The 16,762-nt window shown below is 50.5% G+C and overlaps 1 protein-coding gene across 1 annotated transcript; it reads left to right on the top strand.

The window, feature by feature from the left end:
• The first annotated feature begins 7,116 nt into the window (after nt 1–7,116).
• LOC127556617 (zinc finger protein 74-like) lies at nt 7,117–9,368 on the top strand. Its single transcript, XM_051989871.1, has 3 exons — nt 7,117–7,355; nt 8,805–8,931; nt 9,235–9,368. The coding sequence occupies exons 1-3, from the start codon at nt 7,323–7,325 to the stop codon at nt 9,336–9,338; spliced, it is 264 nt and encodes an 87-aa protein (XP_051845831.1). The 5' UTR covers nt 7,117–7,322; the 3' UTR covers nt 9,339–9,368.
• The last annotated feature ends 7,394 nt before the right edge of the window (nt 9,369–16,762 follow it).

Here is a 16,762-nt window from a genome sequence, read left to right as displayed (position 1 = left end):
TATTCAGTGACTCTCTTACCTCTAGGATGAAATATAAGTTCCCTTCCTTGGCATTTCCAGCCCTTCACACACATTTCACATTTCTTTATGGAGTTTAAATTGACCTATTTGACATTTCCTGAACCAACTTTTCCGGTCCTACTTCTGCCTTTGTACATACTGTCCTCCTTGCTTGAAATATATGCTTATCCCACCTTTTAGAATCCTCTAATTTCTCATAAACTCCTTATAATTCTCTTATAAGCTCAATTTCAATGTCACCCTTTTCAGGATATTTTTCATAATTCTAGTTGTGCTCTTTTCCTCTTCAAATTATCTTTCACACACCCATATAAAATAATATACTGTGTACCTTCTCTAGAATAGTTTCTTGAAAGCAAGGATTGCCTTTCTGTGTTCTCCCCCTCCCCCTTTTGGATCCTCATTGCCCTGCACAGTCCTCCTATTTGTACATAATACATGCTTAATAAATGGGAATCGTTTGGGTTGAAGTGGAAAAAATGGGCATTATAGAGACTTCTCGATTCTACACCACCTTAAAGTGGGAGAACAAATAGTTAGAAACAAGATATGTAAAAACATAAGTGTAGCAAAAAAGAAAAACAATTGCATCCTTTGTCTTTCTGTGGGAAGAAAACAGATTTTTCTTTGTAGTTTTTATGTCCGCTTCCCAGTCATTCAAGTCCTTAGTATACCTTCTTGCTATTTTATTCCTTGCTTGCTATTAATTATCAGAAAGTTGCTGAATCATCTCAAACTTAGCCGTGTTCAAAATAGAAATCATCTTGTCTCTTTCTAATATACCTATTTCTACTGAAATTATGGTATCCTGCTCTTCCCTCAGGTTTGTAATTCCAATCATTCTTGACTCTACCCTTTCCTGTCATTCCCTTATTTAATTGCAATCTACCCATAGATTTCTAGCATCTCTACTCACTTACATGGGCCTCACCCTAGTTCAGGTCGTCATCTGTTGCCTGAATTCTAAAACCCTCCTAATTACACAGCTGAAAGCAGTTTTTTCTGTCTCCAATTCATCAGCTATATAACTGCCAAGTTAATACTCCTAGAGTTTGGGTTTCACTGTATCACTCCTATTCTAGAAGATGCAGTGGCTCCCTCTTGCCTCTAAGATAAAAGACAGATTTCTTTTTGGCATGCAAAGCCCTTGACTTACTGGGTGCAGCTTACCTTTCTAGATTAATGGCACTTTCCCCTGTCTCCCTCTTCACACACTCATACCAAACCAGTTTACTTGCTTCTTGTACATGATATTCCATCTCCCAATTCTTTCCCATTTCATTGACTGTCCGTTGTGTCTGGAATTCACCATACATATATACCTATCTGGACTTTTGGTTTCTATCAATGAATTTAGGTTTAAAGCTGTAAGGCACCTTAGACTAGGGTCATCTAGTGCAGTATATTGTAGTCAGAAGATCTGAGAGGTTAAGTGATGGCCAAGTTTGCAAAGTGCCCTACAAATATCACTTGAAACAATAATCCTGGGAGTTATCTTATTTTACAGATGTAGAAATAGAGGCAGAAATTAAACAACATGCCCAGGGCCACACAGTAATAGATGTCTGAAGCTGGATTTGAATTCAAATCATTCAGACTCCAGGTCCAGTACTCTATTTTCTAAATAAGTATATTCTAAGTAAAACTTCTAAATAAGAAAATAAGTGCAGATTATGTAATTGCTAATTCTTTGAGATGTTCCTCACACCTACCTACCCCTTCTCCAGAAACCCAGAGCAGTAATTCCTCATCACTGCTGTCCTTGCACCCCAAATTTTTTATTCCCTGCACAAATTTCCACTCTACTTAGTCCAGCGGGTTTCCCCCCCCATCTGTTTTCTTAAGTCACATTTCTACTTCTTTATTAAACCCACTCAGTACTGAGAGATTTTAAGTGTGATGGTTCTGTTGTCCTTAATAGGAAATAGAATTCATTATAAAAATTTTTGCACTTCCCATTTTTTGCCTGTTGACCTTCTTCCCAGTTCATTCCTAGATGTTCACAGAATAATTTTGCTTAGTTTGGGTTCTTGCCAAACTTGAAACTCAATTCCCTCCCCGCCTCTTCTCTCCCCATCTCCAATACTAAGGCAGCTAACTAGGTGGTACAGTGCATAGAGGGCTAGACATTAAATCAGAAAGATTCATCTTCCTAAATTCAAATGCAACCTCAAATACTTAGTAACTGTATGACCCTGGGCAAGCCATTTAACAATTTGCCTCAATTCCTCATCTTCAAAATGAACTAGAGAAGAAAATAGCAAACCACTTCAGTATCTGGCAGAAAAAAAAAAATGGGGCATGAAAAATTGAACCTCACTGAAAACTAAATGATAGCAACATATGTATAATTTTCCTTGGGATCATAGCTTTAGAGTTGGAAGAGATCTCAAAAGTATCTAATCCATACTTCTTGTTTTACAGATGAGGAAACAGGACAAGGTAGTTAAGAGACTTACCCAAAAACATCTAAGCAGTGTCAGAAGTGGGATTTTATTTGGGACTTCTGGCTGTAGAACAGAGCTCTTTTTTTTTTTTTTTTTTTTTTTTAATAATTACATTATATTGACACTCGTTTCTGTTCCGATTTTTTCCCCCTCCCTCCCTCCACCCCCTCCCCTAGATGGCAAGCAGTCCTTTATATGTTGGATATGTTGCAGTATATCCTGGATACAATATATGTTTGCAGAACCGAACAGTTCTCTTGTTGCGTAGGGAGAATTGGATTCAGAAGGTATAAATAATCCGGGAAGAAAAACAAAAATGCAGATAGTTTACATTCGTTTCCAGTGTTCTTTCTTTGGTGTAGCTGCTTTTGTCCGTCATTTATCAATTGAAACTCAGGTCTCTTTGTCAAAGAAATCCACTTCCATCAAAATATGTCCTCATACAATATCGTTGTCGAAGTGTATAATGATCTCCTGGTTCTGCTCATTTCACTTAGCATCAGTTCATGTAAGTCTCGCCAGTCCTCTCTGTATTCATCCTGCTGGTCATTTCTTACAGAACAATAATATTCCATAACATTCATATACCACAATTTACCCAGCCATTCTCCAATTGATGGGCATCCATTCATTTTCCAGTTTTTAGCCACTACAAACAGGGCTGCTACAAACATTTTGGCACATACAGGTCCCTTTCCCTTCTTTAGTATTTCTTTGGGATATAAGCCCAATAGAAACACTGCTGGATCAAAGGGTATGCACAATTTGATAATTTTTTGGGCATAATTCCAGATTGCTCTCCAGAATGGTTGGATTCGTTCACAACTCCACCAACAATGCATTAGTGTCCCAGTTTTCCCGCATCCCCTCCAACATTCATCATTATTTTTTCCTGTCATCTTAGCCAATCTGACAGGTGTGTAGTGGTATCTCAGAGTTGTCTTAATTTGCATTTCTCTGATCAATAATGATTTGGAACACTCTTTCATATGAGTGGTAATAGTTTCAATCTCATCCTCTGAAAATTGTCTGTTCATATCCTTTGAGAACAGAGCTCTTGTACTGATCCATACTGCCCCAACCCTCCTGCCCTCTCCAAAAAATTCCTGATAAAAATCTATTTAGTATAATATCATATCCACTGAAAGAAAGAGGTTTTTTTTTTTTTTGGGGGGGGGAGGGTTGCAAAACTAATACTGATGAACAGTTAATGATCATCTTTTATGAAAGGGATGACTCAACTAACCAATGGGAGATGAAGGACTTTGTAAGTGAAGGATATCTTGAGGAGGGCAACCAGGATTATTGCCCAGGCTATTGAGAAATTTTTGCAAAGTGACTGGCCCAGGATCACAATGTATCAGCAATAGGACTTGACTCCAAGGCAGTACCATTTTACCACCACAGCATCTCATCTCCATCCTTTTCATTCCACCTCTAGTATAGGGCCTCATCACCTGACCAAGAGGCAACAGCCTTCTCAATGTCTTCTAGACTCAAGTCTCTCCAATCCATTTTCACTCAGCTGCCAAAGTGGTTTCCTAAAGTGCAGGAATCTCTAAGTCGGACTCCCCACACTCAATAAAACCCACCCTGCCCACCTTCAGTCCCACTTTCCAGCCTCCATTCTGCCTTCTTGTCTTTGGTGGCCCTACTTCCATCCTAATTGTGAGCACTTCTTATTCCTCCTGGTGATTTATGAGTACTCAGAAGTACTCTTACTTTAGAGTGAGAGAGGAATGAACATTTTCTCCCTAGAGCATTAAGAATCTTGCTTCCATCCTTTTCCTCCCTTCTTTACTTCCTTTCCTTCTCTCCCTTCTTTTTCTCCTTCCCGTCTTATTTCCTTCATTCATTCCTTCTTTCCTTCCTTCCTTTTCTCTTTTCCCTTTCTTCTTTCTCTCCTCCCTTCCTTCCCTTCACTTCCCTTTCCTCCTCCTTTCCTTGGTTCCTTCCCATCTCCAATCCTTTCCTTTCTCCTCCCTTCTCTGCCCCGTGGCTGGTTATGTATCAAGCTTTAGGGCTTAAGAGGAAGAGACTGAAGATAAGAGAAGGGACATGTTCCTCTAGGAGAGGAAGGGCATGAGAATAGGGAGCCTGGAGAAAAGGCTCCTCTTCCCCAGAAATTAGAACAAAGGAGGCAAGGCTGGAGGAGGGGAGAGATGGAGGGAGAAGATAAAGGGGAGGAATGTATGGCTGGGGAGAGGGAAGGAGAGGAATGAAAGGATGAGAAAAAGGGAAGGAAGGAAGGAGAGATACAGGGAGAAGAAAGGGGTGAATGGAGAGAGGGAAGGAGGGAAGAATGAAGGGAAGGACAAAAGGAAGGAAGGAAATGGAGGATGGGAGGGAAAAGAAAGGGAAATGGATGGGGAGAGGGAAGGAGAGATGGAGGAAGAAGAACGGGAGAGTGGATGAAGAGAGGGGAGGAGGAAGGAAGGAAGAGAGGAAGGGAGGGAAGGAGGGGTGAATGGAGGGATGAGTGAATAAATGGGATGCCGTGTTAAGAAGGGAAGCAGGACCAAAGCACGTGCTTTGGGGGCGTGGATTGGGAGCCCAAAGCGCGGGGGAAGGGGTGGGGCAGCCTAAACTCCTCCTCCAGGACGCCCTGCAGGGAACGGGAGCCAAACCCTTGGAAGAGAGTGTGCCACCTGAAGGAGGGAGAAGAAAGCTCCTCTTGGTCCCGCCTACCTTTACCTTAGCCCCACCCACTCTGCCCGCCCTTCTAACCCCGCCTCTTCCTTTCAGCCCCGCCTTTTCTGGCTCCTCCCCCAACTTCCAGCGGAGTCTATTCCCCGAGCCTCACCCCTCAGGCTTCCATGGGAGGGGATGGTACAGCAGGGAGGGGAAAGTCGGCCCTCCTGGGTATGCTCACGAAGCCCCCCGGGATTTCGGACTACATTTCCCAGGATCCCCCTTCTGGCTTCACTTCCGCTTCCTCCATTTTTCCTCTCCGCCCCCCTCCCCGTGACCTCGTGGCCGCTGCTGCTCGGGGTGAGTCTCCCCCAAGGTCCGCCCGGAGTGGGCAGGGGCGTCTCGGGCCCCTCCCCCAGTCATTGAATCCAGGCGTCCGGTGGTGTCCCCCTTTCAGCTCCCCATCGGACTCTGGAGCCCTCATCCCATCCAACCTTTTGGGGACCCGAGCATCTAAATGCTCGGCCCGTCCCCCTCCTGGGGATTCAGGGCTCCTGCCCCGCCTCCATCCACCCCCCCGCCGGAGCCTCAGAGCCTGGGGTCGGGCCCGGGCCCCTCCGCTCCTTCCCCAGTCCTGTCGGAGCCACGCACTCCCGCAGCCCTCTCCTCCCTCTGAAACAAGGTGCCCTCCTCTCAATCCGAGTCTCCCCCGCCTTTGAGGCCCCCCCTCTGCGCAGGAGCCCCTCCCCTCAGGCTGCCCTGGGGAGACCCCAACCTGCGTGGCCCAATGGCGGCCCGCCCCCACGGAGCCGGGGAGGCCCGTGAGCCGGCCCTGCGCTGGCAGTCAGGAACGAAGCCGTAGGAAGATGAGCCCGGGCCGGCTGGGACCAGTCCTGCCTCGTGCCCGCACTGGCCGGTGAGCCTGGCACTCCGCCCTCGCCCCGGCTGCCCCCGCCCCCAAAACCAGCCCGGTGTGCAGAGTGGGAAACTGAGGCTTTGGGGGCGGGGCCGTTGCCTGGCTCTTCCCGGGCAGGCAGCGGCTTTCAGCGGGACCCGCCTCTTCTCCCGGAGTAGTGCTGGGCCCCTTGCTGCTGCCGAGGTCTGCCCGGGGCTGGGCTGGCCCGGGTCTGCACCGGACCAGGAGAGTCTGGGCTGGTCTCGGTGCTCCCCGGCTGTCCCGTCTGCACGGTACCAGGAGGGGTCAGGGCTGGGCTCGGTGCTCCAGGGCTGTCTGGTCCTGGCAGGGCTCAGTGCTCCCCAGCTGTCCCGTCTGCACGGTATCAGGACGGTCAGGGCTGGTCTCTGTGCTCCCTGGCTGTGCTCCCCGCTGTCCCGTCTGCACGGTACCAGGAGGGTCAGGGCTAGGCTCGGTGCTCCCCGGCGGTGCTCCCCGCTGTCCCGTCTGCACGATACCAGGAGGGGTCAGGGCTGGGCTCGGTGCTCCCTGGCTGTGCTCCCCACTGTCCCGTCTGCACGGTACCAGGAGGGTCAGGGCTAGGCTCGGTGCTCCCCGGCGGTGCTCCCCGCTGTCCCGTCTGCACGGTACCAGGAGGGTCAGGGCTAGGCTCGGTGCTCCCCGGCGGTGCTCCCCGCTGTCCCGTCTGCACGGTACCAGGAGGGTCAGGGCTAGGCTCGGTGCTCCCCGGCGGTGCTCCCCGGCTGTCCCGTCTGCACGGTACCAGGAGGGGTCAGGGCTGGTCTTGGTGCTCCCTGGCTGTGCTCCCCGGCTGTGCTCGGTGCTCCCCAGCTGTCCCGGCTGCACGGTACCAGGATGGGTAGGGGCTGGGCACTGCGGCTGTCTGGTTCTGGCAGGGCTCGGTGCTCTCCGCTGTCCCGGCTGCACGGTACCAGGACGGTCAGGGCTGGTCTCGGTGCTCTGGGGCTGTTGGGATCAGGGCTAGGCTGGGTGCTCCCCAGCTGTCCCGTCTGCACAGTACCGGGAGGGGTCAGGGCTGGGCTCGGTGCTCCCTGGCTGTGCTCCCCACTGTCCCGTCTGCACGGTACCAGGAGGGGTCAGGGCTGGGCTCGGTGCTCCCTGGCTGTGCTCCCCGCTGTCCCGTCTGCACAGTACCAGGAGGGGTCAGGGCTGGGCTCGGTGCTCCCTGGCTGTGCTCCCCGCTGTCCCGGCTGCACGGTACCAGGACAGGTGGGCCCGGTCCCCACAGCTCATTGCTCTTGTCTCCCCAGGTCTTCCTTGGAAGGTTCTGCCCGGCCAGCGAGGGGATGGCCCCTGGGGTCCTGCGAGCTGTGGCCCTGGTGAGTTGGAGCCCAGTCCCACCTTCCCAGTGGCCCCTCGGTTCCCAGCATGGGCGGGAGGCAGGAGGCCCCAGCTCGGGTCAGGCTTCAGGCGCCGGCCAGCCGAATGACCCCAGTCAGCCTCTGTGGCCTCAGTTCCCTCATCTGTCCAGGGAGGGTTGGGACCCCCAAGGTCCCTTTGAGCTCTGAGTGTAGGGCCTGCCCATCCGGTGGCTGAGGCCCAGGAGGAGTGTGGACACTCCCCCAGTTTGCCTTGTGTCCCACCCCTCTTCGCACAGCAGGGGATTCTGGGTCATTGGGCTCCAGCTGGCATCTGTCTCCCAAGCTGCAGACCCCAAGTCCCCTGCGGCTGAGCTCCGGGAGTCCCCGGTGGGATCCCATCTTCCCCTCCAGCCCTCGCCTTCCCCTGTCCCGCAGTCATCTGCCTGTGGCCTCGGGCCCCCCCTGCCCCTCCAGGCCTTTGCCCAGCTGCTGGGAGCCCCCGTCCTGGTGCCAGCCAGTGCAGCGCTCTCCCCTGCTCCGTAATCTTCCCTGGCTCCCCATCGCCTCCACCAGCAGGCCCTCGCCGCCTTCTCCCGCCAGGGCCTCTGCACCTTTGCCCGGCTGTTCCAGGGCCCGAGAGGCCCTTATTTCTCACCTCAGCGCCTCAGAATGCCAGGGGATGCAGGCAGGGAGGCTTGGGGCAGGAAGGCCGGGCGGGGAGGACACATCATGGAGGGATGGGCGGGGTCGCCTTGGGATCTCATTAGTCTGGGGAACTCCCAAGGGAGGAGAGCCGCCCACTGATGCGGTCGGTGCTTTCTCAGACAGCCGGGAAGGGCCCGCCCAGTGTCAGCCAGCCAGTGACCGGCTGAGGTAGCATTTGAATTCGGGTCTTTCTGACCGTCCTCTCCCCGTGGCCCCCCAGCCGCCCTGAGCCTGACCGGGTGTAGATGGGCTAACGTAGCCTCTCCCGTCCCCCTTCCCAACGGCAGAAGGGGCCCAGCCCAGCTTGTGGCCCGAGTGCCCGCCCCCTGGCACGGAGCCTCCGCTGCTGCTCCGTGAGCCTGGTCTTCAGGAAGCCAGGGGGTCTGATCCCAGGGGAACGACCGGAGGCTGACAGGGGCCTCGCAGAGCCCTCGTGTGGCTCCTCCAGCAGGAAGGGCGGGCATGAGCTGGCACTCCGGGGGCGGTGGTGGGCCGCGGCAGGGGCACAGAGAAGGAGCGCCGGGCCCTTCGGACGCCCGCAGCCAGCTCTGCCCACCTGTAACGTGAGGGTGAAGGGAAGGGTCTTTGGGGACCCGTGGGTGCTAGGAGACCCATGTCTGGGCCACGTTCAGCACCTGGTCCCCGGGGCGGCTCAGGGCCCGAGGGCGCCCCGGCCTCATCCTGACTGCGCCCTTCCCTTCCCGGCCGTCCCTGCCGCACGCGGGCCGGCCCCCGGTGAGCAGCGGCCTTCTGGTGTTGCAGGAGTCGGTGACCTTCAAGGACGTGGCCGTGGACTTCACCCCGGAGGAGTGGGGGCAGCTGGGCCCTTCTCAGAGGGAGCTGTACAGGGAGGTCATGCTGGAGAACTACAGGAACCTGCTGTCCCTGGGTGAGGATGCTCGGCTACCGCCCCCACCTCCCGGGGGCCCAACGCCCAAGCCCACCGGTGACCGGGTCCGGGCCCTGCCCCTCCTGTCCTGTCCTGGAACGGTCTCATCTTCCCCCCAAGGAGAGGAACAAAGACCTCGTCTGTGCCTGAGACCAAGCCCACTCGGTCACTGTCTCCCCTCCCCCATTCTCTGGAAGAGAGTCTGCTCCAGCCCTCCTGGGCTTTGGCCCCAGCCCCCCTCAGCCCCCCTCCCCCGCTGTGGCTGCCAGTCCAACCCCAGCACTTTCCATTTCCCATGGACAGGGCTTCCGGTTCCCAGACCAGACGTGGTCTCCCAGCTGGAGCAAGGAGATGGCCCGGGGACGCTGGAGAGAGAAGGGCCAGGAGGCTCCTGTCCAGGTGAGTGAGCCGAGAGCAGACCCGGGGCCGGGGGGGGGAGGGGGGAGGACTCCTGCAGAGAAAGGCCCACCTGGAGTGCCCATCGTGACCTTTGCACTCTGTCTCTGGGCTTCCTATCAGGAGGCTGCATGAGGAGCAATCTTCCTCCTCCCTTTCCTCCTCTTCTCCCTCTTTTTCCTTTCTCCCCTTCCTTTTCCTCTTCCCTTTTCTCCTCCCCTTCCCCTTCCCCTTCTTCCTCCCCTTCTTTCTGCCTCTTCTCCTTCCTTCTTTCTCCCTTCCTCTTCCTCTTTCTCCTCCTGTTCTCCTTCTTTCTCTTTTTCTTTTTTCTCCTTCCTCCTCTTCTCCCTTCCTCTTCCTTCTCCCTTCCTCCTCCTCCCCTTCCTCTTCCCCTTGTTTTTCCTCTTCCTCTTCCTTCTCCCTTCCTCCTCCTCCCCTTCCTCTCCCCCTTCCTCCCCTTCAGCACCCTCTCTTCCTTATCCAGGTGTCTGATTCTCCACTAGACATTCCCAGGGTTCTGTGGGGAACACGAGACATTTGTTGCTCCCTGTTAGACACGACAGGAGACACTTGAAAGAGCAGGGCCTGTGCATGACCCCTTCCGACACACACAGAACGTGTGAGCGAGTCTGAATGAGGGGCCCAGCACTCTGGTCTTGGGGAGCAGAGGGAGGCTTGTGGGGACCTCTCCACCCCCCATCAGGAAGTTGTAAGCACAACTCGGCCAGGTCGCAACCTTCCCAGTGAGAAAGCGCCCCAGCCCGGGGTCTGGTGGGAGCAGAATCTTGGGCCAGTAATGTGTCGGGGGTAGGGGGTCCCACCTCGTGTTAGCCAGATGGGCGGGGCCGGCTCTCCCCTCCCCCTTTCCCCTTCTCTGCTCTCTGCAGGGGCCCGGCCTTGCTGTCTGGGGGGCATTGAGGCCGTGCCCCCTGCTGTGTCGGGTAGGGGGAGGGGATTTGTGCAGTGTGACCCCCAATCTCTGCGAGCCCTGCTCCTCCTGCCCCTGCACCTTTGGGGTTCAGTGAGGAAAGCCCTCTGCAGGCAGGACTCCCTATAGGAGTCAGGAAAACCTGGGCACGTGCCCTCGTCTGTCCCTCCCTGCAGGGGCTGTGAGAGTCCCGGGAGGTTTGTGTGAAGAGCTCGCCCCATAATGCAGATGCTGACACTCGTTGCTACTCTTGTACACAAGGAGGGGCCCTCAGGGGAGGACCTGGGGAGGAGGGTCTGCAGGAAGGCCCCTTTGGGGGCCTGGAGCCGAGGGAACATCTTCAGTGACATGGATGAAAGTTTCCAGGGGACCCGTCCTTGCGTCCATCCCTTGGGCTCGCGTAGCCTCTGTTTCCTGGTCTGGAAAATAGGTGACCTCCCCCCCCCCCGGGTGGTGATGACCCCCAAGTGCTCCAGAAGGAGCGGCTTGTGATTGCCATTCCTCCCAGTAAGCACGTATGAAGCGTCTGCTGAACACCAGACTCTGTGTGGGGCCGTGGCAGGTACCCGGCCAGAATCTGCCCTTTGCTGCGGTCAGAGCGAACTTCTTAGTAAACACGCAGCAGTGCGGCAGGCGGGGGCAGTGGGGTCATAAAGGAAGCCTAGTGTTGGAGGCAGGGAGGTGGGCGAGCAGAGCCGGGACCCGGAGAAAGGCGCAGAAGGTGAGTCGGGCCCAGGTAGTGCAGGGCCCACGCTCCGGCCCCCCTTCTCCTGGGGTCGCATCTCCCTGAGCGCTGCCTCCAGGGCAGCTGGGCTTTGAGGAGGGCAGGCCGGACCACGCTCCTACCCAGCGAGGGGCGTCGTTCTGGACAGAGTGACAGCACGGAGCAGCCGGTGCTTCCAGGGGGTGACATGCAGCCCTTTGGGGGCAGCCCCTCGCCCCCGTACTCCCACATATGTGGAGGAGCAGCAGGCTTGGGCCAGGCGGGGCGGCTGGTACCGTGGATGGAGCCCTGGGCCCAGAGGCGGGAAGGCTCGCTTCAGACTCACACTAGGTGTGCCACGTGCCTCGGCTTCAGTGAGAATAATGATCGGGAGATGATATTTGTAAGCACTGAAGCCTGAAGGGCTCTAGGTCTCCCTTGTGTCTCCCCGGGGGCCTTGGGCCATCCTAAGTTGCCCTCAGGCATCTCACAGCCTAGCAGGAGGAGACGCTGGGCAGCCCCCCGACCAGATCCATACAGAGCACCTGGAAGTGGGGCTTATTGCTTGTTTGTTTCATCTCTACCATTGGGATGGACGAGCCTGCCCCGTCCCCCTCCCTTCCCCCCTTGGGAGCATCAGCTCACACCCTGCTGGAAGGGGCCTCCCCCTGCTGGAAGGGGCCTCCCCCTCCTCCGGCCATGGCTGGCCCTGAGATTGGTGGCTCTCGTTCGAAGAGTGGGAACGGTCATCTTGGCAAGGGGAGTTCGGCCAGGGGCTGCACTGGGCAGGCAGGGGCTTGCTGTCCCCACCGTCCCCCCAAGAGATGGCGGATCCTTTCTTGGATCCCTCTCTCCCGAGTTTTCAGCCACTTTCCTTGGGGACCTGGCCCTCAGCTCCTTGGCCGTGCCCATTCCCCAAGGCCGTCCTCTCCATGTGGTGCTGGGGGCTGTGTTCATGAGGTGGTCAGCCTGGTCTGGCCTTGACCTCTCTAAATCTGGGTTACCATTGACCTCCTCGAGGACGCCTTCTACCAAAGTCATAGGACTGCCATGAAAGTTTCCAGACTTACTCCCATGATCCCTTTACTGTGCTCTAAGTATCAGCCACATTCTCACCTTGTGCCGGGTTCTCCACTAAGGTCTTCCTGGCTCCAGAGACCCTGTATTCCACCTGCATGAGGTGGTAAACACAGAGAAATGGGGTGAATGGGCCTAACCACTGGATGAGGCGCTCAGAAAGGACTTCTGGTCACGTGTGGCTTCTGAGGAAAGGAAGGCCTGAAGGGAACGGGGCATCCCAAGAGGCAGAAATGGAGGAGGGAAGCCCACGCCCAGAAGCAGCTGGGAGCCACTCCTTTGGACCATGGAGAGCATGAGGGTGGAAGAGGGAGAAAGATGAAATAAATCTGGAAAGATTGGCTAGAGACAAGTGGGGAAGGGCTTCTGTGTTCTGATTCAGAGGCAGTGGGCACCCGCTGAGACACACAAGCACAGGATTCTTGATCCTTGTCTGCTGGACACAGATCACCGTTAAAGCTGTCTTTCTTGAGCATGAGCAGGATATTGTTTTAGGGTTATCTTGGTAGCTGGTCTCTTCTTGTCTAGTGTGATAGTTCCCTAACCTGACTGTGGGTCCAATACAGAACAGAGAATCCAACTTCTGGTATCCTACTTGTGCTCCTCGATTCCTGAGAGGTTAATAAATGTTTGCTGTGAACGGGCCTTGATGTCCTTTTAGTCTCTTGAGATTTCATTACCGGGAGCCTGAATTCATTCAGACTGATGAGGTGCTTGGGCTTCACGTCCCTCTCCAAGGCGTTCTTGAAGCGTTGTCTTGACGAAAGAAGGCTGAATCAGCAGTCACAAGATCTGAATTCTAATCCCAGCTCGGCTCTGTGCAGCAATGTGATTTTAGTGGCATTGCTTAACTGTTCTTCAACTCAGTGTCCTCTTCTGTAAAATCGAATCCTGCTTCCAGTCTTCCTGTACCACAAGCATGTAGTGAGGGTCCAAAGCCATAATTTGTGTGAAAGCTTTGCAAAGTAAATAGGAGGGAATCTTATTTTATTATTGCTAATTCTCTCCTTTCAAGTTGGAAGAGTCTCCTTGAGGAGAAGGAAGTTGAGGCTAGATGTAAATCAGTTTTCTTAGTCCCATGAGAGGAAAGAAGATATATTTGTATTTTTTATTTCCTTTGGATTGGGAGACTAGGCCTGACATCAAAGAGTCTCCTCCAAAACTGGACATTTCTATGGAAGAATCATCCTGGGAGAGACTCATGAGCAATTGTCCCTGGGACTTCATAGTGGGAAGAGCCAAAAGAAGCAAGGGAACCAAAGGATTCCTTCCAGACAGTTAGCAGTTACATCCAAGAAAACTTCCCACAAAAGGAGAGACCATGAGCATCAGCTCTTTGAGAGAGACTGGAGCCCAGAGTCAGGGATATGTCTTCAACAGAGAATTCCTTTAGTATAGAATCGTCCTGAATGTGATACAAATGGCATGCATTTCGGAAAATGTTCAGATTTCATAAAAGGTATAGAAATTGACTCAGGAAAGGGTACCAAGAACTTAATAAATATTTAAATTATCAGTTGGGCCTTGCACAATATCACAAAAACCATATGGGAGAGAAGTTTTATGAATGTGAGGAGTGTGGGAAGACTTTTAACGGGAACACAGATCTTAACAGACATCAGAAAATTCACACTGGAGAGAAGCCTTATGAATGCAGTGAATGTGGGAAAGCCTTCATGCATCCCTCATTACTTACTTACCATCAAAAACGTCATACTGGAGAGAAGCCTTTGAAGTGTGATGAATGCAGCAGGTCCTTTAGTCAGAAGACAAAGCTCAGTTACTATCATAGGAGTCACACTGGAGAGAAGCCTTATAAATGTAGTGAATGTGGGAAGGCTTTCAGCCAGAACACAAAGCTGATTTATCATCAGAAAATTTATAGTGGTCAAAAGCCCCATAAGTGTAGCAAATGTGACAAAGCATTTGTCCATTACTCATCTCATACCAGAGAATTCACAGTGGAGAGAAATCTTACAAATGTAATCAATGTGGGAAAGCCATTGGCCAGAACACAGACCTCGTCAGACATCAGAAGATTCATACTGGAGAAAACCCTTATAAATGTAATGAGTGTGGGAAAAACTGGAGAAAAGCCCTATAGAATGTAATCATTGTGGTCAAACCTTCAGTTTGAATTGAGACCTTGTTAGACACCAGAAAATTCATATTGGAGAAAAGCTTTATAAATGTGATGAATGTGGGAAAGCCTTCACTTGTAACTTATCCCTTATTGTACATCACAGAATTCACACTGGAGAAAAACCATATTAATGTAACCAGTGTGGGAAGGCCTTCAGGTGTAGCATAGATTGTATTAAATGTCAGAAAGTTCATCTTGGTGAGAGGCCTTATGTATGTGTTCAGCATGGGAAAACCTTCAGCTGGAGTACAGAACTTTTTAGACATCAGAAAATTCACATTGCTGTTGAAGTCTTATAATGAATGTAGAATGCAATCATCCAGAACACAGACTTGTTACGTACACCAGAGAATTGCATAGTTAGCCAAGACTTTGTAAATTAATAAGCGTGGATAAGCTATCAGCCAGCATTTATTCCTTGTTTACCAGCATAGTCGTCATACTTCAGAGAAATTACTGGTGTGAATCAGTGTGAGAAGACTAGTAAATTCCTTACATTTATCCTTACTAAATTTTATCCTCTGATTTTGGTATCTGTCTTCCTGTGATAATCTTCATTCGTTTTGTGTCACCGACAGTTTTGGTAAACAACATATCTACGATTTTATCTGAGGCCCTGATAAAACTGTTAATGACACTCAGACAAGTCCTGATTCTTGGAGATCTCACAAGTAGACACTGATCCATTTTATGAGTGTCCTGTGGGTCTCTTCATTAAACCAGTTCAATATTCATCAAGTTATTTAATCTAAATTTCCATCTTTTCTCCAATAGTAGATGCCACTCTTTCTCAAATTCTTTGCTATAAAGCATTCTGATGTGCCAGCCTAGTAACTTTGTCCAGAAAAAAAAAAATGGGTAGTTTGATAAGATTTGTTGGCAGAATACATATGGTAGCCAATACTTTATTAGCATTTTTCCTTTCTGGTATTATTAGCCATCCTTTTAATACCTCTTCTAGAACTTTACCAAAATTAAGATCAGTCTATGATTTTTAGCCTCCATTCTCTTCTTTCTGAAGAAAAAAGGATATTTCTCCTCCAGTCCTGCAATATTTCTCTGTTAATTAATGATTTTCCAAAAATTGTCAAGTATTGCTTAACTGCTTTCCTGTCTTAGAAAGGGAAAACTCACTATATTATATGTAATATAGGCTCACTAAGGCAGCCTATATTAAAAAATGACTGATGTGAACATGTTTTTAAAAAAAAGATGCAACAATGATTGACACCAACCACATCTATAGCCTTTAATACCCAAATATGTAGTTCATCTATACCAAGTCATCAAGTGCACTTTTTCTTTCATTATCTTCTCACTTATCCCAGGTAACAATTCCCTATATTTATTCTTTTCTTTCTGATCCAAAAATCATAATCTTTGGCAGGGAAAATGGACCGATGAAGACTTCAGCAGTATTGCATTCTGGGTCAATTATAATCGTTCCATCCATTCTGTGTGCTGGTGTCTTTTAGCTTTTTTTTTTTTCCTTTCTTTTTTAGGTCATCCTCTTCTTTCTGATACAATTAACCCACTTCTCATTTACTTTTCTTACCAACCTTAACTAATCAAAGTTTAACCCTCCTGAAATGTCAGGATCATGACTCATTGTGATGGTTGTTTTCCATTTCTTGACCTGGTTTCCATCCTCTGTACACATTTATCTTCTTGACTTTTAAGCTATTGTGTGTATTTATTCATGTTTAGAATTCTACTCTCAAAGGCTAGGAGACTTACTGCTTTACTACCTCTAATGTGGAATAAACTCTCAAGAGCCCCATGATTTACATACCCCATCGGTTTCTTCGAAAGTAGAAGAAGATTCCCCCTTTGGTCCTTCTTCCCCAACTTTGATATGGTATACTTATCATTAAAGCAAGTCACTCAAACTTTTGCTCTTCTATATGTGATAAGAGAACTCTCCAATATAGCCAGGCAAATGAATTCTTCAATTAATTCCAGATTATGCCTTTACATGAGTCTTGAGCATCTCTTTTTAAAAAATAATTTGTTTCTTCTTTCTGTCTAGAATACATTCATTCTATCGGATATTCTCATGACAATATTGCTTGTCTCTGACTTCACTGATCTTCACCTGAATGTTCTCCACCATAGTCTCCTCTAATAATGCTTGCATTTTCTACTAGGAGAATATCTTAATAAACACTTCTACCACATCCCTATCTTACTTTTTATTCAAACAAGTTATACCATTTCAGAAGCAAAGTCTATGGTCATGGATCTCATCCTGCTAATTCTCAATGGTTCTGAGGTTTGCCTCCTTGGGCTAGCTCTCGATTTCATCTTATCTTTAACTGTACTTTATGCATTTGTGTGTAGGCCATTTGAGAATTTTTTTTGGATTTTGGATTTTATTAAACTTCCATTATCTCTTGTGAAGCTGCTTTTCTTTACATATTATAGTTTTAAAAAGCTTTTTATTTTTCTAAACATATGCATACATAATTCTGCAACATTAGTCCTTGCAAAACCTTGTGTTCCAGTTTTTCCCTCCTTCTACCCCCCTCCCCTAGGTAACAAGTAGTCCAATATATGTTAAATATGGTAGAAATATGTTAAATCC

Source organism: Antechinus flavipes, chromosome 3, assembly GCF_016432865.1.
Source record: "Antechinus flavipes isolate AdamAnt ecotype Samford, QLD, Australia chromosome 3, AdamAnt_v2, whole genome shotgun sequence".
NCBI lineage: Eukaryota > Metazoa > Chordata > Mammalia > Dasyuromorphia > Dasyuridae > Antechinus > Antechinus flavipes.
This window is presented reverse-complemented; position numbering and strand designations above follow the sequence as displayed.